General features: G+C 54.9%; 2 protein-coding genes across 3 annotated transcripts; one reads left to right on the top strand and one right to left on the bottom strand.

Moving 5' to 3' along the window:
- Positions 1-566: 566 nt before the first annotated feature.
- Positions 567-10,048, bottom strand: ZMAT2 (zinc finger matrin-type 2). Its single transcript, XM_065030244.1, has 6 exons — positions 9,907-10,048; positions 6,833-6,926; positions 6,218-6,341; positions 5,223-5,296; positions 3,121-3,266; positions 567-1,408 (listed from the first exon to the last, which is right to left on the bottom strand). The coding sequence occupies exons 1-6, from the start codon at positions 9,922-9,924 to the stop codon at positions 1,265-1,267; spliced, it is 600 nt and encodes a 199-aa protein (XP_064886316.1). The 5' UTR covers positions 9,925-10,048; the 3' UTR covers positions 567-1,264.
- Positions 10,049-10,057: 9 nt separating this feature from the next.
- On the top strand, positions 10,058-15,765 carry LOC102091308 (histidine--tRNA ligase, cytoplasmic). Of its 2 annotated transcripts, XM_065030238.1 has the most exons (12): positions 10,058-10,245; positions 10,335-10,454; positions 10,825-10,920; positions 11,581-11,706; positions 11,864-11,971; positions 12,451-12,549; positions 12,875-12,968; positions 13,067-13,194; positions 13,275-13,517; positions 14,314-14,430; positions 14,711-14,857; positions 15,088-15,765. In XM_065030238.1, exons 1-12 carry the CDS (start codon positions 10,090-10,092, stop codon positions 15,142-15,144), a joined length of 1,491 nt encoding a protein of 496 aa, XP_064886310.1. In that variant the 5' UTR covers positions 10,058-10,089; the 3' UTR covers positions 15,145-15,765. The 2 variants fall into 2 exon arrangements, with proteins under 2 accessions (XP_064886310.1, XP_064886311.1); XM_065030239.1 differs by lacking the exons at positions 10,825-10,920; positions 11,581-11,706 and having other exon boundaries at positions 10,059-10,245; positions 15,088-15,382.
- The last annotated feature ends 7 nt before the right edge of the window (positions 15,766-15,772 follow it).

The raw sequence follows: 15,772 nt of genomic DNA, 5'->3' as shown, positions 1-15,772 counted from the left end.
GGGTCGGAAGATTTGTATGAGTACAGAGAAGGGCAAGAGCAAGGATCTCATCAATATACATAAAAAGAGAGAGGAGAGTGAAACCGAGCTACAAAAACCCAGCCACGTGAAATATAAATCCTCACTGTAGAGGGAAATGAGTCGCACAAGGTTTGAGTGAGGTAAATAAAGGCAGAAATGAAGCGGATTTAGGGGAGGGCAGAGGTGACACGACGCTGATACCAGCAGACAGGACAAAAATGGCCCTCAATATACCCAGGCTGGTAAAGACTGGACTGTGGCCCAGCCTGGTCTTGGATGGGCTCATGGAAACGCAGGTCCCAGTCCCGTCCTCCCTTCCCCTCCATGGTCTTACACTCATCTCCAAAATTCCTTTAAAAAGCCAGGAAGGGTGGCAAGTGCTTGCACAGGGGAGCTGAGCGGAGAGAGAGGGGGTGACAAGCCCTGCCTCTGCTCCATCGAGGTCCCAACAAGGCCACCGTGCAGCCTGACAGACACCAGCAGCTCTTCTTGGAGAGAAACAGCAGCGCTGGAAACAACGAAAGAATCAAACTCCCACCAAAGAACCCATTAAAACGATCCATTTATTTCTGGCAAATTGTACACACCTTTCTTTCATTTGCTCTATCCTAGATCAGTCGCAGGGAGGAATTTCTCCCTGGCCTTAAAGATACTGAAGTGATGGGACGAAACACCGAGAAAAGCAGGGCAGGATCCCTTGCAGATAAAATACACAGGAAAGTTTCAGCGACCCCGACTCCATGCAGCCACCAGCTCTGCTCAGCACAAGCTGTAACGATGCAGGTTGTGCCGCTCAGCACCGCTCTCTGCGGCACATTTCCCTCACCTACACGATCCAAAAACGCAACGGAATCGCTCCCTGTGTCTCAAACACGCAGCCTTGCTGATAACTAGAACAAACTAGGGCCCGGAACAACCAGACGAATCCTGAACCAGGCCATCTGTACAGAACTGTTGCACTTCACTGACACAAAAACGTACCCAGCAGAGCAGTTCCCTGTGTGCACAGGACCACGGAGCAGCGAGGAGCAGCCGGATCTAGGACACAGAAGGAGAAGGGAAGCTAATGACAGGCAGAGCTTGTTCTGCAGCGCAGGTAGAGCGTGGAATCGCTTTTCAACTCCTCCAGCCAACCTCCACTGGGAGATTAACATACAAGTCCTCAATCAAGTCTGTTAAGAGTTATCCAGAGTCCCCTGGGTAAAAACAATCTGTTTCAAGAAAGAGGAGAGTCCAGAGCTGCTCAGTGATTCTTTTTGGTTGAGCCGAAACCCGAGAAACCCATCACGGCTGCCATTTCATCATCCTCTTCAAATGTCAAATCTTCCTCCGCCCGCCTTTTCTTCTCTCTCTGCTTCTCCTTCTTGTAGGCTTTGGCCTTCTCCTCCTGCAGCAAGGGACAGAACAGCAAAATCACTTCAGCCTCCTGAGCTGAGGAAGCTTTTGAGACACCGAGCACTGCACAGTTAACCCCGGTCCTACCAACCGCACCCAGGTTGTGTCTGAGGAAACGGCCTCAAGTTGCGCCAGGGGAGGTTGAGGTTGGATCTTGGGAACAATTTCTTCCCCAAAGGGCTGTGGGGCATTGGAACAGGCTGCCCAGGGCAGTGCTGGAGTCACCGTCCCTGGAGGGTTGGACAGACGTGGAGATGAGGTTCTCAGGGATATGAGTCAGTGTCAGGGGTGGGGTAACTGTTGGACTCAACGATCTTAAAGGGTCTTTACTAACCTAAATGATTCTGTGATTCTATGAAAGCAGCCAGCAGAAACCTGGCCTGCACCTCCCAGGAGGTTTCCCGCCCCACTGACCACCCCACAGGGGGAGTCCCACACACAAGTTGTAGCCAAAAAGAGGTGTTATGAAACACTCTCTTCTGAACAAATGTCCGAAGTTTTGTCTGGAATCAACACTGAGGCAAGAGGAAGCTGTTTTTGAAGCAAGAGCCTTTCGCTTGTATGACGCCCCGTTCCAGCGGCTGCGGTGCCGAATGTCACTGCCTGTTGGCTCTCAGCCTGGCAGAGTGACAGCTGCTCACTGGAACAGAAGCTGAAGCTCCCAGCAGCTCGGGGGGGTTTTGGCATCAAAGCGTTTGTGCTGCTCTAATCAAAGCGTTTTGCTCTGCAAGGATCACAAGCCCTGGAACAGCGCCAGCCTTGTACCGGGCAACGCAGAACCAGGGCTCCGGCTCCCAACTCAGGAGCCGCTCCTGCCGTCCCCATCACCAGCCGCAGCCGCTGCAGACAGACGTGCCCTGGAGACAGCTACACCGAAAGCTGCTGCTGGTTTATTTGTTGCCATGTGTCGACTGGCAGCAGCTTTTCAACCCTCAGCACTGCTGAGGCACCTGCCTCCCGCCTCCCCCAGACAGGCCAGGCTCAGCCGCACCAAAGGCTGCTCGAGAGCAGAGCACAGGTCTGCTCTGTGTGCGCCCCACCAGAGCACCCTGCAGTGACACAAAGCTTGGGCTTGGGCAGGAAGACACAAACGAGCAGCAATTTTTAACATTTGGTTGGTATCTGACTGCTGATGGAGGAGAAACATCCATAGAAGCTCCTCAACTGTCATAACTTTGTCAGGTTTTCAAATAGATTTGATCTTCATGCCAGGGAGCTGATGCCTGAGCCCAGGTTTGAGAGGAATCTCCTGTCTCTCGCTCCCTCCACACATATCTCACCACTCACAAAGCTTTCCCACTCTCGGGGAGCCCACCTGCAAGCAACGTGCCACGTGGAGAAGGATCCCAGCAATCCCAAGAACCATGGAAGGGACAAGGACACATATCTGCTTCGCAGAGCACATGAGCTCCAACATGACGGGACACGAAACGTGGGTGCACTGTCAGGCTTGTGGGTGCACTGTCAGGCTTGTGGCACTCACAGCGGAAACCTGAAGCACCAGAAGCTATCCTCACACAGGAGGAGGGGAAAAAGGTTTCCAGGGCAGCAGCGGCAAACTTCTTAGAAAGCAAAGAACAACGAAACAAACCCCACTCACAGCAGCAAAGCAGCCTATGCTATCAAGAACAGGGCTTCTGTGGAACAAGATTAGGAACCTGGCTTCATTTCCTCACAAAACAGTTCATAGGGGGAATTGCTCACCTCCTCACGGAGCTCCTTCATCCTCTCCTCAAAGTCATAGTCCTTCTGCTTCTCCTCCATCTTCTTCTTGTTCACCTCAAAGCGTTTCTTCACCTGGTCAAGTGTGGAGCGCTCCACCCGCATGGACATGCCCAGATTTCTCTGGTCTAGAAAACAGGAGTGGAATCAGTCACGCTTGGCAACACTTGTGGCTTTTGAGGGTCTGCACATTGTCCTCGATCCCAATTTAAATTTCTCAGCACAGCTGCCCCTTCCGGCCTGTTACCCCTCTCCTCAAAGCAAGTTCAGGCCAGACTACACTCAGGGTCAAGGCCACACACCCCCAGGCTTGGAGCTCCAGCCTGACCTGACTGCACCGGCTCACGGGCCGCCCCCCACTGACAGCACAGGGAGCAGCATCGTCCATTGGGGAATGAGAGGCCCAAGAGCAGCTCCACAGAGAGGGATCTGCAGGTTCTGGTTGATGACAAGTTGAACATGAGCCAACAGTGTCTCTGGAGCAAAGAGGGACCCGTGTCCTGGTGCATCCAGCACAGCATGGCCGGGCAGGGAGGGGATTGTCCCGCTCTGCTCTGCACTGGGGCGGCCTCACCTGGAGCATTCACTGTGTGCAGGGCTGGGGACACAGGAGAAAAGGAGATAAAGCTACTGGAGAGTGTCCGGAAGAGGCAACAAAATTGGTAAAGGGCTTAGAGGGGAAGCTGTATGAGGAGCGGCTGAAGTCACCAACCCCAGTTCAGCCCTTCATCTCAGGCCTATGCAAAGTCATGCCAGGATTTTTTACTTCAGTTTCTCTCATAAGGACTCATTGCTCATTTCCCAACACATCAAACAAAGCGCTTCAGCGTCCTCCTCCCATTCACATAAAAGCACAGGGCTTTAGCACACTGGGTTTTATTCCCATAGCTACAGAAAACTGGCCCTCAGCTTCTCTTCTGAAACCCCATTTCTCAAAGGTTCAAGCAGCCAAGTGTGCAGCTTGGGGTCACACACATCACTGCCTTCTGGTGAAGGGGCCATTTGCTGACTTCCACGGGGAGCCAATAATCACTTTGAGGAGCTGAACAATGTGCCAAGAGTGTGTCAGCACATCCTGTTGCTCCTCTACTTTTTCCACTTCCCCGCTCTCTGAGTATCTTGAGGAGAAGCAATGCCCAGTTGTGAAATGGGAGCCAGTTCAATTAGGGTACAGCCCTCTTTTCCAAGTTAAACACAGGAAGGGAACAGATTGATTAACTGGGAACTCTGATCTCTTGTCTTTATCTTGGGGAACAGAGAGAAGAACCAGAGACACATGCAGGACCACACTGCTGGACCCAGCTCCAGGGTCAAACTGACCCACTCTGCTCATCCTCAGCAAACCACAGCGGTGTAAACGCTGATCGTACCCTGGAGCTCAGGGACCAGCTTGGAATTGATAATTCATTAAGACTTAGTGAAACTTTCACTTCTGTCTCACTGGGAAAAGTTGTTGCCCATTTAAATGAATAATGGCCGAGGTGGCCACCAGCATCCTGGCCTGTATCAGAAATGTGGCCAGCAGGCCCGGGGCAGTGACTGCCCCCTGTCCTTGGCACTGGGGAGGCCAAACCTCACATCCTGGGGTCAATTTTCAGACCCTAACACCAAGAAAGCCCTTGAGGTGCTGGAGCAAGTGGAGAGAAGGGAACGGAGCTGGTGAGGGGCTGGAGCACAAGTGTGATGGAGCGGCTGAGGGACCTGGGGGGTTCAGCTGGAGAACAGGAGCTGAGGGGAGACCTTCTGATCTCTGAACGGCCTGAAAGGAGCTTGGAGCCAGGGGGGTCGGGCTCTGCTCCCCAGGAACAAGCACCAGGAGCAGAGGAAACGGCCTCAAGTTGCGCCAGGGGAGGTTGAGGTTGGATCTGGGGAACAATTTCTTCCCCAAAGGGCTGTGGGGCATTGGAACAGGCTGCCCAGGGCAGTGCTGGAGTCACCAGCCCTGGAGGGTTGGACAGACGGAGATGAGGTTCTCAGGGCCATGGGGCAGTGCTAGGGGTGGGGCAGTGGTTGGACTTGACAATCTTAAAGGTCTTTTCAACCAAAACGATTCTACGATTCTAAGGTACAAAAATTATCCTTACGTTTTTTGCCATTGATGTGATCCAGGAAGTTAATGGAGTCTTTCACCACGCAGTCACAGACGTTACAGTAATACCTGGCAGGAGAGGGAAAACAATAACTCCGAAGCATAAGATCACCTCATCTCCCAACTCTTTGAGACAACCTACAGCGTGAAATCTGCACATCGCTTGTGATACAGCTCCTCTCTCCTGGGCAAGAGACTTTCATTAGAGAGCCCCAGGGAACAGGAATGTGCAGGGCACAGGCCAGACTGCCAGTGCTGCCCACGAGGTACCAACACCGACAGATGACAGAAACCAAATCATCAGCTGATCTGTGATCCATCAGTCACGGTTTTTCTCACTTTATGGTCTTTCGCTACTGACTTATTACTTATTTTACATCTAGTTTAGGCTATGGAAATGATACTAGACTAAAAGCAAATTTGAGTGATTTTCTTATTCAAGTTCAAAATGGGTCATAAAGCAGCGAAGACAACTCGTGACATCAACAGCACTTTGGCCCAGGAACTGCTAACAAAGGTTCAGTGCAGTGGTGGGTCAAGAAGTTTCGCAAAGGACACGAGAGCCTTGAAGCTGAGGAGCACAGTGGCATAATGAAGATGTGTCTGAGCCTAGTTATAACGATTTAAAATTCACATCCAAAACTGCAGTTAGTTTTGCACCAACCTAATACCATCCCTAGGGACAGGTAGGTGGATGTTTCTCCCCTTCCCAGGGCACAGAAATCCAAATCAGAAACTCAAATCACCAGCAGGCAGAGTCTTGCTCGTGGTTGGCGCTACGGGCACGCAGAGCAATGCTGGTGTCACATAATAACGTTAGGAGAGACTCATCCTGCTGTGGCTCTTCCACACATCACCCCAAAGACCCTGTTCAGCTGTAACACAGGGTAGCACCACCTCCAAACCCAGGAGGGGATCCCCGTAAGGGCTCAGGGTCCCCCGGCCTGACCAGCACAGCCCTGGGACTGCAACAAAACCACCTCGACCTACCCGCCCATCTCCGACTGCGGGGTGGTTTTGGTGATGACAATGGTTTTCCCCAGCTTCGACTCCAGGTCCACTTTGTAGTCTCGGTGCCGCAGAAGTTCCCTTTTGACGGGCTGAGCTGGTTTGCCTAGAACATACACACAAAACCAAGTGTTTATCAGAAAAGGTCAAGCTTGACATGCCGGATTTCACGGTGCCCTTGATGAAAAGGGGCCTGCCGGGAATCTGGGACTACTTGATTCATGCAGAAATTACATCTTTTTTTTTTTTAATCTGTAAAAGATCATTTCCTCCTCACTATTTCCGAACCAGGAATAGGAACCACTATTAGAATCAAATAGATCTGTGAGGTGTCTCCAGCTCTGACTTGGGCCATATTCTGAGATCTTGTTTCCAGGGGCTGATTGTTCCTCTCCCTCCCCAAGGAACAGGAAGACAGAGGCAAAGGTTCTCAGTCATTACTTTTCTCAAAAAATATATTCAGTGGCAGGCAGAGGAAAAAGGATGGGAGCAAGGCAGCCCTGAACTGCTGCTGCTTCCCTCTGGATTTCACTTCCAGCCGCTCTGTCCCTCTCAAATGCAAAGGGCTGGGGTGACTCCCTGCCAGGCACTACGCACCATCTTTCTTTTCTCTCTCTTCCGTGAGCCGCTTCTCTGCAAGTTTCTCATATTCATCTTTGTCCCACTTTCGGCGGAAGTCAAAGTTCTTAGTCTGAGAAGGAAACAAAGCATATTAATGTTTATCATCAGTTTGAGTAGCTCTGATGGGAAACCGGGAAAAGAGGTGGAATTGCTTGGCCTGTGCAGCCACAGCAGTAAATTAAGGACACTACGTTATACCCCCATGTCCTCTTTTCATATCTAGGAATTAAGGATGTAGCTTAAGAGAATGACAGAGCATGCCCATATCTACTTATTCTAGAAGGATTTCAAAGCACTGAGAAAAGTAACAAGTTAATCTCAATGGCTCCTGAGAGGAACAGCCAGGGTTTCGCTCCGAAAACCAGACAGACACGGGATTTAAACGGATTGATCTGAGACCTCACAAGTGCCACCTGATGAACACGGTGCAGGTGTTAGCAGGTCACACACCCCCATTCCAAACAGCAATTAAACCCAAGCTGCAAATATGGGATGAGTAAGCCATGAAACAGAACATGAGCTACAAAGAGTTTGACTGAAACGCAGGAGTTCAGAAGGCTGAGCACACTGGCTCCCGCAGAGACTGTCCGCACGTCTGCACGTTACAGGAACCAAAACACTGAGTTTGCTGTGAAATCACTTGAGTTTTACAAGTGAGATCTGTACAAACAACCAGAAACAGCTCTGCAATGTCCGTCTGTCACAGCACGGTGTGGAGACACCAGGGAAACCACCTGGTCCTGCCCCAGCTCCCCAGAGAGCCCTGCGGAGCAGCGACAGGACAGGTCATGGGAAGAGAAGCCCAATTCAGGTGAAGCTGGCACTGCAGAAAACCAAAACTGCTCTTTTGAGGCGGATTTTTACCTAATCACCAGCACTGAGGGCAGAAGTGACTGGGGAAGAATCCCATTTTCATGCTAGTCCAGCCTCACCAAACCAGCGCAGCCTCTTCCCTGGGTCTGCCCCATGTGCACCCAGTAACGGTCACGGTCGTAACTCTGACGCTTCTTTATTTTCTAGAGAAGAGAACTCCCGTTGGGTCAGAAAGCCGCATTTCTCTTGGCACGGCAGTGAGAGGCTCTCAGCTTCATATTAAAAAAGGATGGATGTATTTTAAAACACCTCCAGGATAGAAAGACCCCCCACCCCACTGCCTCCTCTGTTCAGCCAAATCAAGAATCCAATCACAATCCAAAGGAAATAAATCTCATTTGAAGCCACAGCAGCAGCAGCACAGTCATTTAAGGTTTTCTCCTCGGGCAATCCTTCAAATGGAACGAACAACTGCTGATAGGAATGAAAATGCCTTAGGGAGGCGCAGAAAAATTCTCATTTATTCCCAGAGTTTCTTAAGCACTTTAAGCATGTCATAACAGGTTTTATTAACCACCCTGAGCAAAAGAAAAGAAAATATCACGGAGTGTAAATTAATGTTTGGGGGTATTTTCCAGAATCTAGACTATCCTGCACGCCAGCGCATGATCACAAATCATAGCTGGGGGGAGCCCGGAAAGGAGGCAATTTACTTGCTGCTTCATTCTCTGCTTGTAATAAAAGGGAAAGAGTCTTTTGCAGATCTTTTACCAATCTCCCTCCTCCAGGCATAGGAAAAGAAATTAAAAAGAAATTAAACCCCAAACAAGATTTTGGCTAGACATTATCCAAAGGAACTTTTCTGAACTGGTCTGGTGGAGGCAAGGGCGGCCGCAAGCCCTAAAATCTTTATCTAAGAACCACTTTGGGTGACAAGAGAGTATTTCCCAAATAAGTAACAACAATTAAAGAGCAGAAGTGCCCCAAGGCCTCCTGTTCCCTGTGGAGGTGGACAAGGAACAATCTGCCACTATCAGCACCAAAGACTACAAGATAAGTCTCAACTCAGGCTCAGTCTAACAGGACACAGACACAAATAAACCCCGGGTCTCATGTCCTGGCGGGCAGACATCCCGCTCCCTGACCTCCCTCACCGCTCCTCAGCCAGCAGCTTTAAGGGAAGGGAAAAGTGGCCGAGAACACAGAAAAGCGCAGCCCCTGTGGAGATGACAACTCTCTGGGGTGTCACCTGAGGTGTCTGAACTGCTCCAGCACTCCAGTGGCACCCACCTCACCCATCCCATCTCAGCATTCCCAGCAACAGATCCTCCGGGATCCATGACGGCAGTCAGAGCTCACTGCTACACTGCACAAATCCACCAACACCACTAGAATCAGACAAGGGGCAACGGGTACAAACTGGAACACAGGAGATTCCGCTTAAACATGAGAAGAAACTTGTTCTTGGTGAGGGTGGCAGAGCCTGGCCCAGGCTGCCCAGGGAGGTTGTGGAGTCTCCTTCTGTGCAGACATTCCAACCCGCCTGGACACCTTCCTGTGTAACCTCCTCTGGGTGTTCCTGCTCCATGGGGGGATTGCACTGGGTGAGCTTTCCAGGGCCCTCCAAATCCCTGACATTCTGTGATTCTGTGATTTATGAATCGCAGGTACAGAAAACGCAGTTTCTCCATGCAGGGCAGACAGCAGCAGCAGCTCCAGCAGAGCCAGGAAACAGGCAGCGCTGCCCCGGGGAAGCCAGAGGGACGGGCAGGAAAAGAGGGGAACAGGAGGAGCTGCCTCCACCATGGCCCAGCGCCAGGAGGCCTCGGGACGGGCTGAAGGCCGGTGGGCACCCCCACCCGGGGCTCGATCCCCGCACACCGCCCGGCGGCAACGGGAAGATCGGTGCGGGGGGTTCGCCCTCCTCCGAGCCCTGAAGGCATCGAGGCCTCTGCGGGGCCCCCGAATCTCCCGCTACCCCCGCACAGCGAGCACCGCGGGGTGCAAAGCAGAGATGGGGCCTCCGCACCAGCCCCGGCCCCGCCGCGGCCCGTCACCCCCCGGGCGCGCTGCAGGCCCGAGCGCGGCCCGAACGGGCGGGGCGGCCCTGGCGCCGCCTGCTCCTCCCGCGCTGCCTCGGCCCCGCCGCCGGCACAGCCCAGGGGCTACTGGGCGAGGGAGAGAACGAGAGCGCGGCCCCGCGGCCCCGCTGCCCCCGCCCCACTGCCCACACCTACCCCGCTGCCCGACGCCATGGTGAGGGTGCGAGCGACAAGGAAACGCAAACTGTCGCGCGGTGGCTGCCCGGGCCGTAAAGCGGGGTAGTCCGCCCGAGCACCAACGAGTGCCCGCGTTCTGGCCTAGAGCGCCGCGGGGGGGCGGTCGTGTGGCCCGGCCGCTTCCGGGTTCTCGGGCCGGCCATGCTGCGGCTGGGGCTGGGGCTGCTCGCCACCGCCGGGCGCCGCCTGGCGGGCCCGCGCTGCTCCGGGACCCGGGGCAGCCTCTGCGGGGCTGGGCCCGAACCGCTCGGGCAGCGCTGTCCCCCGTCCCGGGGCCTGGTCCTGAAGACGCCCAAGGTAACGGGGGAGCGGGGGCTGCGCCGGCGCTGACCGGGCGCTGCTTCCCCCGCTCCCGCCGCTGACGGCCGCTCTCCGTCCCGGGCCAGGGCACCCGCGACCACCCCCCCGCCCACACGGCGCTCCGCGACCGGCTCCTGGCCGCCGTGGTGACCTGTTTCAAGCGGCACGGGGCGGCCGCTATCGACACCCCCGTGCTGGAGCTGCGGGTGAGGCGGCGCCAGGACCCCTTGTTCCCCCTGAAGTGTGGGTGACCCCGGGGCTGTGCGGTCCCTCTCCCTCTGTGGGACTGGGGAGCACCCCATTTCCAGGGGCCGGAGGGCAGGTTTGGGATGGGACTGGAGGGACACATCTGTGGGAGCCCCTTGTGTGGGGGGATGGGGCCCTGGACCCTCTTGTGCTGAAGGGGTCTCGGGGGTGTGTGTCCTGTTCCCCTCTCTGCTTCACTTGTGGGGTTTGGGGGTGACAGGCTCTGTGCTCTGTCCCCCATCCCGGGGGACCCTGCACCCCAGAGCCACCCCAGAGGGGATGGGGACACAGCTCCTTGGCTGCCCCCCCAGCCCCATCCCCTCTCCCCAGGAGACGCTGGTGGGGAAGTACGGGGAGGAGGCGAAGCTCATCTACGAGCTGCAGGACCAGGGGGGAGAGCTGCTGGCCCTGCGCTACGACCTGACTGTATCCTGCACCCGCAGGAGACGGGGACACAGCAAGGGCACTGCTGCCCTGGTTGCGTCACCTGGGCCCTGATGTGCGGTCCCATAGGGGTGACAGGAACCCCCTTTCCCATGAGCAGTGGACCCGCCACCTCAAACCACCCCACAGCAAAGCTCCCCGGTTTTCCACAGTCTGTGACATGCACCAGTATGCTCCACCGTACTGGTGTTACCTCCTTCCAGTTACAGTCCCCAGCTCTGTACTCCTGTCCTGCTCACCCCACCGTTCAGTGCCCCCGGGGCTGTTTGCTGCAGGTACAAAGCAGGTGTTCCTCCAGGGCCTTCTCCACCTTCGTGTCTCCCTGAAAAGGTCCTCTCTGCATATTTATACGTCTGTGCTATACATTGAATTCTCTCTGATCGCACCGTGAGAGGGTAAAATGAGCTGGTAAGGTGTGTGTGTGAGAGACGCTGACACACTGTGGTTCAGGAGAAGGAAATGGAGTTGTCCTGGTGTTGGTGGAGCTCTGAGCAGTTCACCACACTCATCCTCAGCCCTGGCTGATGCTCCCTGGAGATCAGAGACCAGTTTGTGCAGCGGGAGGCAGATGGGAGCTGTGCAGTTCAGCTTTGTGCAGCTCAGGGGGATTCCGCGTTCTTCTCCTTAACTTCTCGGCCCCAGGTGCCCTTCGCTCGCTATTTGGCCATGAACAAGATCACCAACATGAAACGCTACCACATTGCCAAGGTCTACAGGCGGGACAACCCGGCCACCACCCGGGGCCGTTACAGGGAGTTCTACCAGTGCGTGAGTGTTGTGGTGGCTGTCGTGCGAGAAGCCGAGACTGCGCAGGGACTGGTGGGGGTTTTTTCAGCTGGTTTGCCTTTGGCTGCTGCGGGGCTGCTCGGTGGAGCCAAAGTGTCTCAGCTGGGCCAGGAGCCACTTCTGCTTCTTCTGCCCCCAGGACTTTGACATTGCTGGGCAGTTTGACCCAATGATTCCCGACGCCGAGTGCCTGAAGATCGTGCACGAGATCCTGAGTGACCTGCAGCTTGGGGATTTTCTCATTAAGGTGAGACCAGAGCTGGGTGGTTTTCCTCCTCTGTGCTTTCCCCTCCTGGCAGGTTGAGGTGCCAATGAAATGTCCAGAGGAAACACCCGCAGCTGCAACTGCCCGCACCACTGGGGCAGGAAGAAATGGTGAGGGGAATCTCCCCTGAGGTAGAGGTGGGGGCAGACTCTTGAGCAGAGCCTGGTTGTGGTAGGACAAAGGGTGATGGTTTTAAACTAAAGGAGGGAGATTCGGGCTGGACATGAGGAAGAAACTGTTGGCCCTGAGGGTGGTGAGAGCCTGGCCCAGGTTGGCCAGAGAGGTGGTGGCTGAACCATCCCTGGAGACATCCCAGGCCAGGCTGGACGGGGCTCTGAGCAACCTGAGCTGGTGAAGATGTCCCTGTCATGGCAGGGGGGCACTGGGGGAGCTGGGAAGGTTCCTTCCAACCCAAACTATTCTGCGTTTCTGTGATTCCAAGTGTGTCTCTCCCACCTCAGGTCAACGACCGACGGATTCTGAATGGTGTGTTTGCCGTCTGCGGCATCCCGGAGAGCAAGTTCATATCCACGTGCTCTACCATAGACAAGCTGGACAAGGTAAGGGTTGTGCTTGTGGGGAGACTGTGGCCATTCTGAGGGGCAGATGTCTCAGGCTACACAGTGTTGTGGCTGTTCTCATCAGAAAGGGGTTCACAGCAACTGAGCCATGGGTGTTTGTAAAGGATTTGGGGAGCTCTTGGGTGTGGTTAAGAATAGATCCCCACATTTCCAGTGGTTTCTGTTAACAATTCCTGTGAGAGAGACGTGGACTGTTAGTGAGATTGCTGACTGCTGTCTTCCCACACGTGTTGCTAATACACGGGCTGGTGGAGACAGTGGGTGCTGAGAGCAGCTACTGGGAGTGGCTGGTTTTCCCTTGCAGATGCCATGGGAAGAAGTGAGGAGCGAGATGGTGGGGGAGAAGGGGCTCTCTCCCGAGGCTGCGGATCGCATCGGGGAGTACGTCCAGCTGCACGGTGAGCACGGTGGGGTCCAGCCCTTGGCCTTGTTCCCCTGGGCCAGACAGAGCCAGCGCCAGAGGGGTGTGAGGCACCAACACTGCTCCTTCTCACAGGTGGGCTGGACCTGATCGAGCGGCTCCTCCAGGACCCAAAGTTGTCCCAGAACAAGCTGGCCAAGGAGGGGCTGGGCGACATGAAGCTGCTGTTTGAGTACCTGACCCTGTTTGGCATCACGGGGAAGGTGAGGAGTGTGGGAGCAGGAGGGAGCTGCCCTCGTGGCCCCCTAGTGCGCCCAATGAGGGGGTTCCCCGTGTCCTGCAGATCTCCTTCGACCTGAGCCTGGCGCGGGGTCTGGACTATTACACGGGGGTGATCTTTGAGGCCGTGCTGCTGCAGCAGGAGAACGACCATGTGGAGGAGCCCGTCAGCGTCGGGAGCGTGGCCGGAGGCGGCCGCTACGATGGGCTGGTGGGGATGTTTGATCCCAAGGGACGGAAGGTGCCCTGTGTGGGGGTCAGCATTGGCATCGAGCGGATCTTCTCCATCCTGGAGCAGAGGGTGAAGGTGGGTGGTGCGTGGCACGGGGAAGGCTCTAGGACGTGTCTGTCATTTGCTGCAGAGCTCTACAGCTCCACAGGGTTCAGGAGGAGGGGATTTGGGTGGAGAAGATGGGTCCTCTCCTGCAGGAATGTCTGTGCACAGAAGACAGAGCCCTGTTCTGCAGCCCATCACGATGCAGTTGTGGGCAGCTGAACGCAGCATTTTGTAGCAGCTGCCAAGGACATGTCAGAAATGGGCCCTGAGCTCTGGTCCTGCCTCATAACTCTCCTCCTGAGCCACTTTGCTCTTGTCTCCTGCCTGTGAAGTTTTCTATCCTGGGGACTGTAAAGAGATTAATTCAGTAACAGCTGTGGCTCTTGTTCTGTAACGAGCACCCTAGGAAAGCCTGTGAGGAAATTCATCATTCTGCATTTAGTTCTGAATTTTGGATTTGTAGCAAGTAGGGCTGAAGCAATGTGTTTGTAGCTGAAGAATCAAAGGAGACATTAGAAAGCTGTCCAGGTCCCATCTGAGAGGGAGGAAGGAAGGGCAAGATCCCATGGGACCAGCAGCACACAATTAAGTAGCATGTCAGAATGCAGTTTCTCTGGGGGACTCATTGCACTTGCCCAGGCTGTCTTACATGTGCACGTGTTTTGCTTCTGGAAGGTTGTCCTTGCTCAGGAACAGTCACTGAAGGGTGACGGTTTGCTTGAGTGTGTGTGTTGTGGGGAGCCAGGTTAAGGTCTGAAGACATGAGCAGATGAGCTGCAGGTTCCCTCAGAGCCTGTCACTCCCCCGAGCGTGTCTGTCCCCACAGGCTTCCGGGGAGAAGATTCGAACAACTGAGACACAAGTGCTGGTGGCTACACCCCACAAACATTTGCTTGCTGCGAGGCTGAAGCTCATCTCCGAGCTGTGGGATGCAGGGATCAAGGTAAAGGACGTGGGCTTGGCACTGGTAGGGGTGCGGGAGGGAGAGCCTAAGGGAGCTGCAGCACAGCGAGACCAGCGCCACTCCGTTGTGTGTCTCTTCAGGGCTGTCTGAGATGTAGCAGGCAGAGGTCTGAGGAGAGAGCTGAGAGCACTAAAGGGAACCGCTCATTGCAGGAGCGATGAGGCAGAGTTTTCTGTGGGGTTTTGGTGCTGGCTGTTCCTTTCCAGGATCCATCAGAGCAAATTTTGCACTAATGATTCACCTTCTCTGCTCCTTCTAGGCAGAGATGCTGTACAAGAAGGATCCTAAACTGCTGAAGCAACTGCAGTATTGTGAGGACACGGGGATCCCCCTGGCTGCCATTGTAGGGGAGCAGGAGCTGACAGATGGAGTCGTCAAGCTGCGAGATGTCGCAACAAGAGAGGAGGTGAGAATGCCTTTTTACGCCAGGTTTCAAAAGTGTTTCCAAAATCCAGCAATTGCCAAAAGGCTCTGGGTTTTCCCCCAGTGCTGGTGTTCCTTTGGGGAGCTGCAGCACAGATCTGCTCCAGAAAACCAGCACCAACTGTGTCAGTGTCCACAGCAAGTCTCTAGGGCCAGATTGAACTGTGCTCTGCTCAGGGTTTCGGTGCTGCCACCTCTTTCTCTGCTTTGTAGGTTGATATCCCAAGAGAAAAGCTTGTTGATGAGATCAGAAGGAGGCTGGAGCCCTAGGACGTCTCTGGCCAGAGCTGCTTGACTGAGCTGCTGTACATGTGGACCTGCCAGCACCCTTCCCGCTGAGGTCTGGCCACCGTCTGCGAGCCTGGGGCTCGCCTGCCTGAGCTAAAGCAGCGCAGACATGGGATCTCCACTTGGAAAGGAGTGAGCGGGTTTTAAAAGTTACGGACAGCGCAGTCAGCAGGTTAACCTCTGGTTGACAGCTCTGCAGGACGGGTCAAGCTTGTGAGCACCTAACACTGCAGTACCTGTAGCTGGGCAGCCTGTTACACCTGCCATAGGTGGCTATGGGTGCATGTGGATCAGCTGAAGCAGGATCTGGCTGAGCTCGGCGAGGGGCAGAGCTGGGGGGCGCTGGGCGCCTGCAGGGTAGTGGGGGTGTCACCCCGGCCCTGTGAGGGCTGCAGGGGCAGCTCCAGCCTGTGGCGGGGCTCTGCTGTTGGTGCAGGGCCAGGCCTGCGTGGGGCTGCGGCACCAGGGCCTCCTGAGGGAGGACACGAGGGGTCTGCTGCGGGCAGCCTCCGGCTGGAGCGAGCGTGGAAGAACTCTGTATTTTTGTATATTAAAAAAAATTAACAAAAAATAAAAAAGAAAGGGCCTCGGTTGTCTATTTGAGCTGCGT

The sequence above is a fragment of the Columba livia genome, chromosome 14 (genome assembly GCF_036013475.1).
Source record: "Columba livia isolate bColLiv1 breed racing homer chromosome 14, bColLiv1.pat.W.v2, whole genome shotgun sequence".
Taxonomy (NCBI): Eukaryota; Metazoa; Chordata; class Aves; order Columbiformes; family Columbidae; genus Columba; species Columba livia.
Note: the sequence above shows the minus strand (reverse complement) of the source record. Positions and strands in the feature narration are given on the sequence as shown.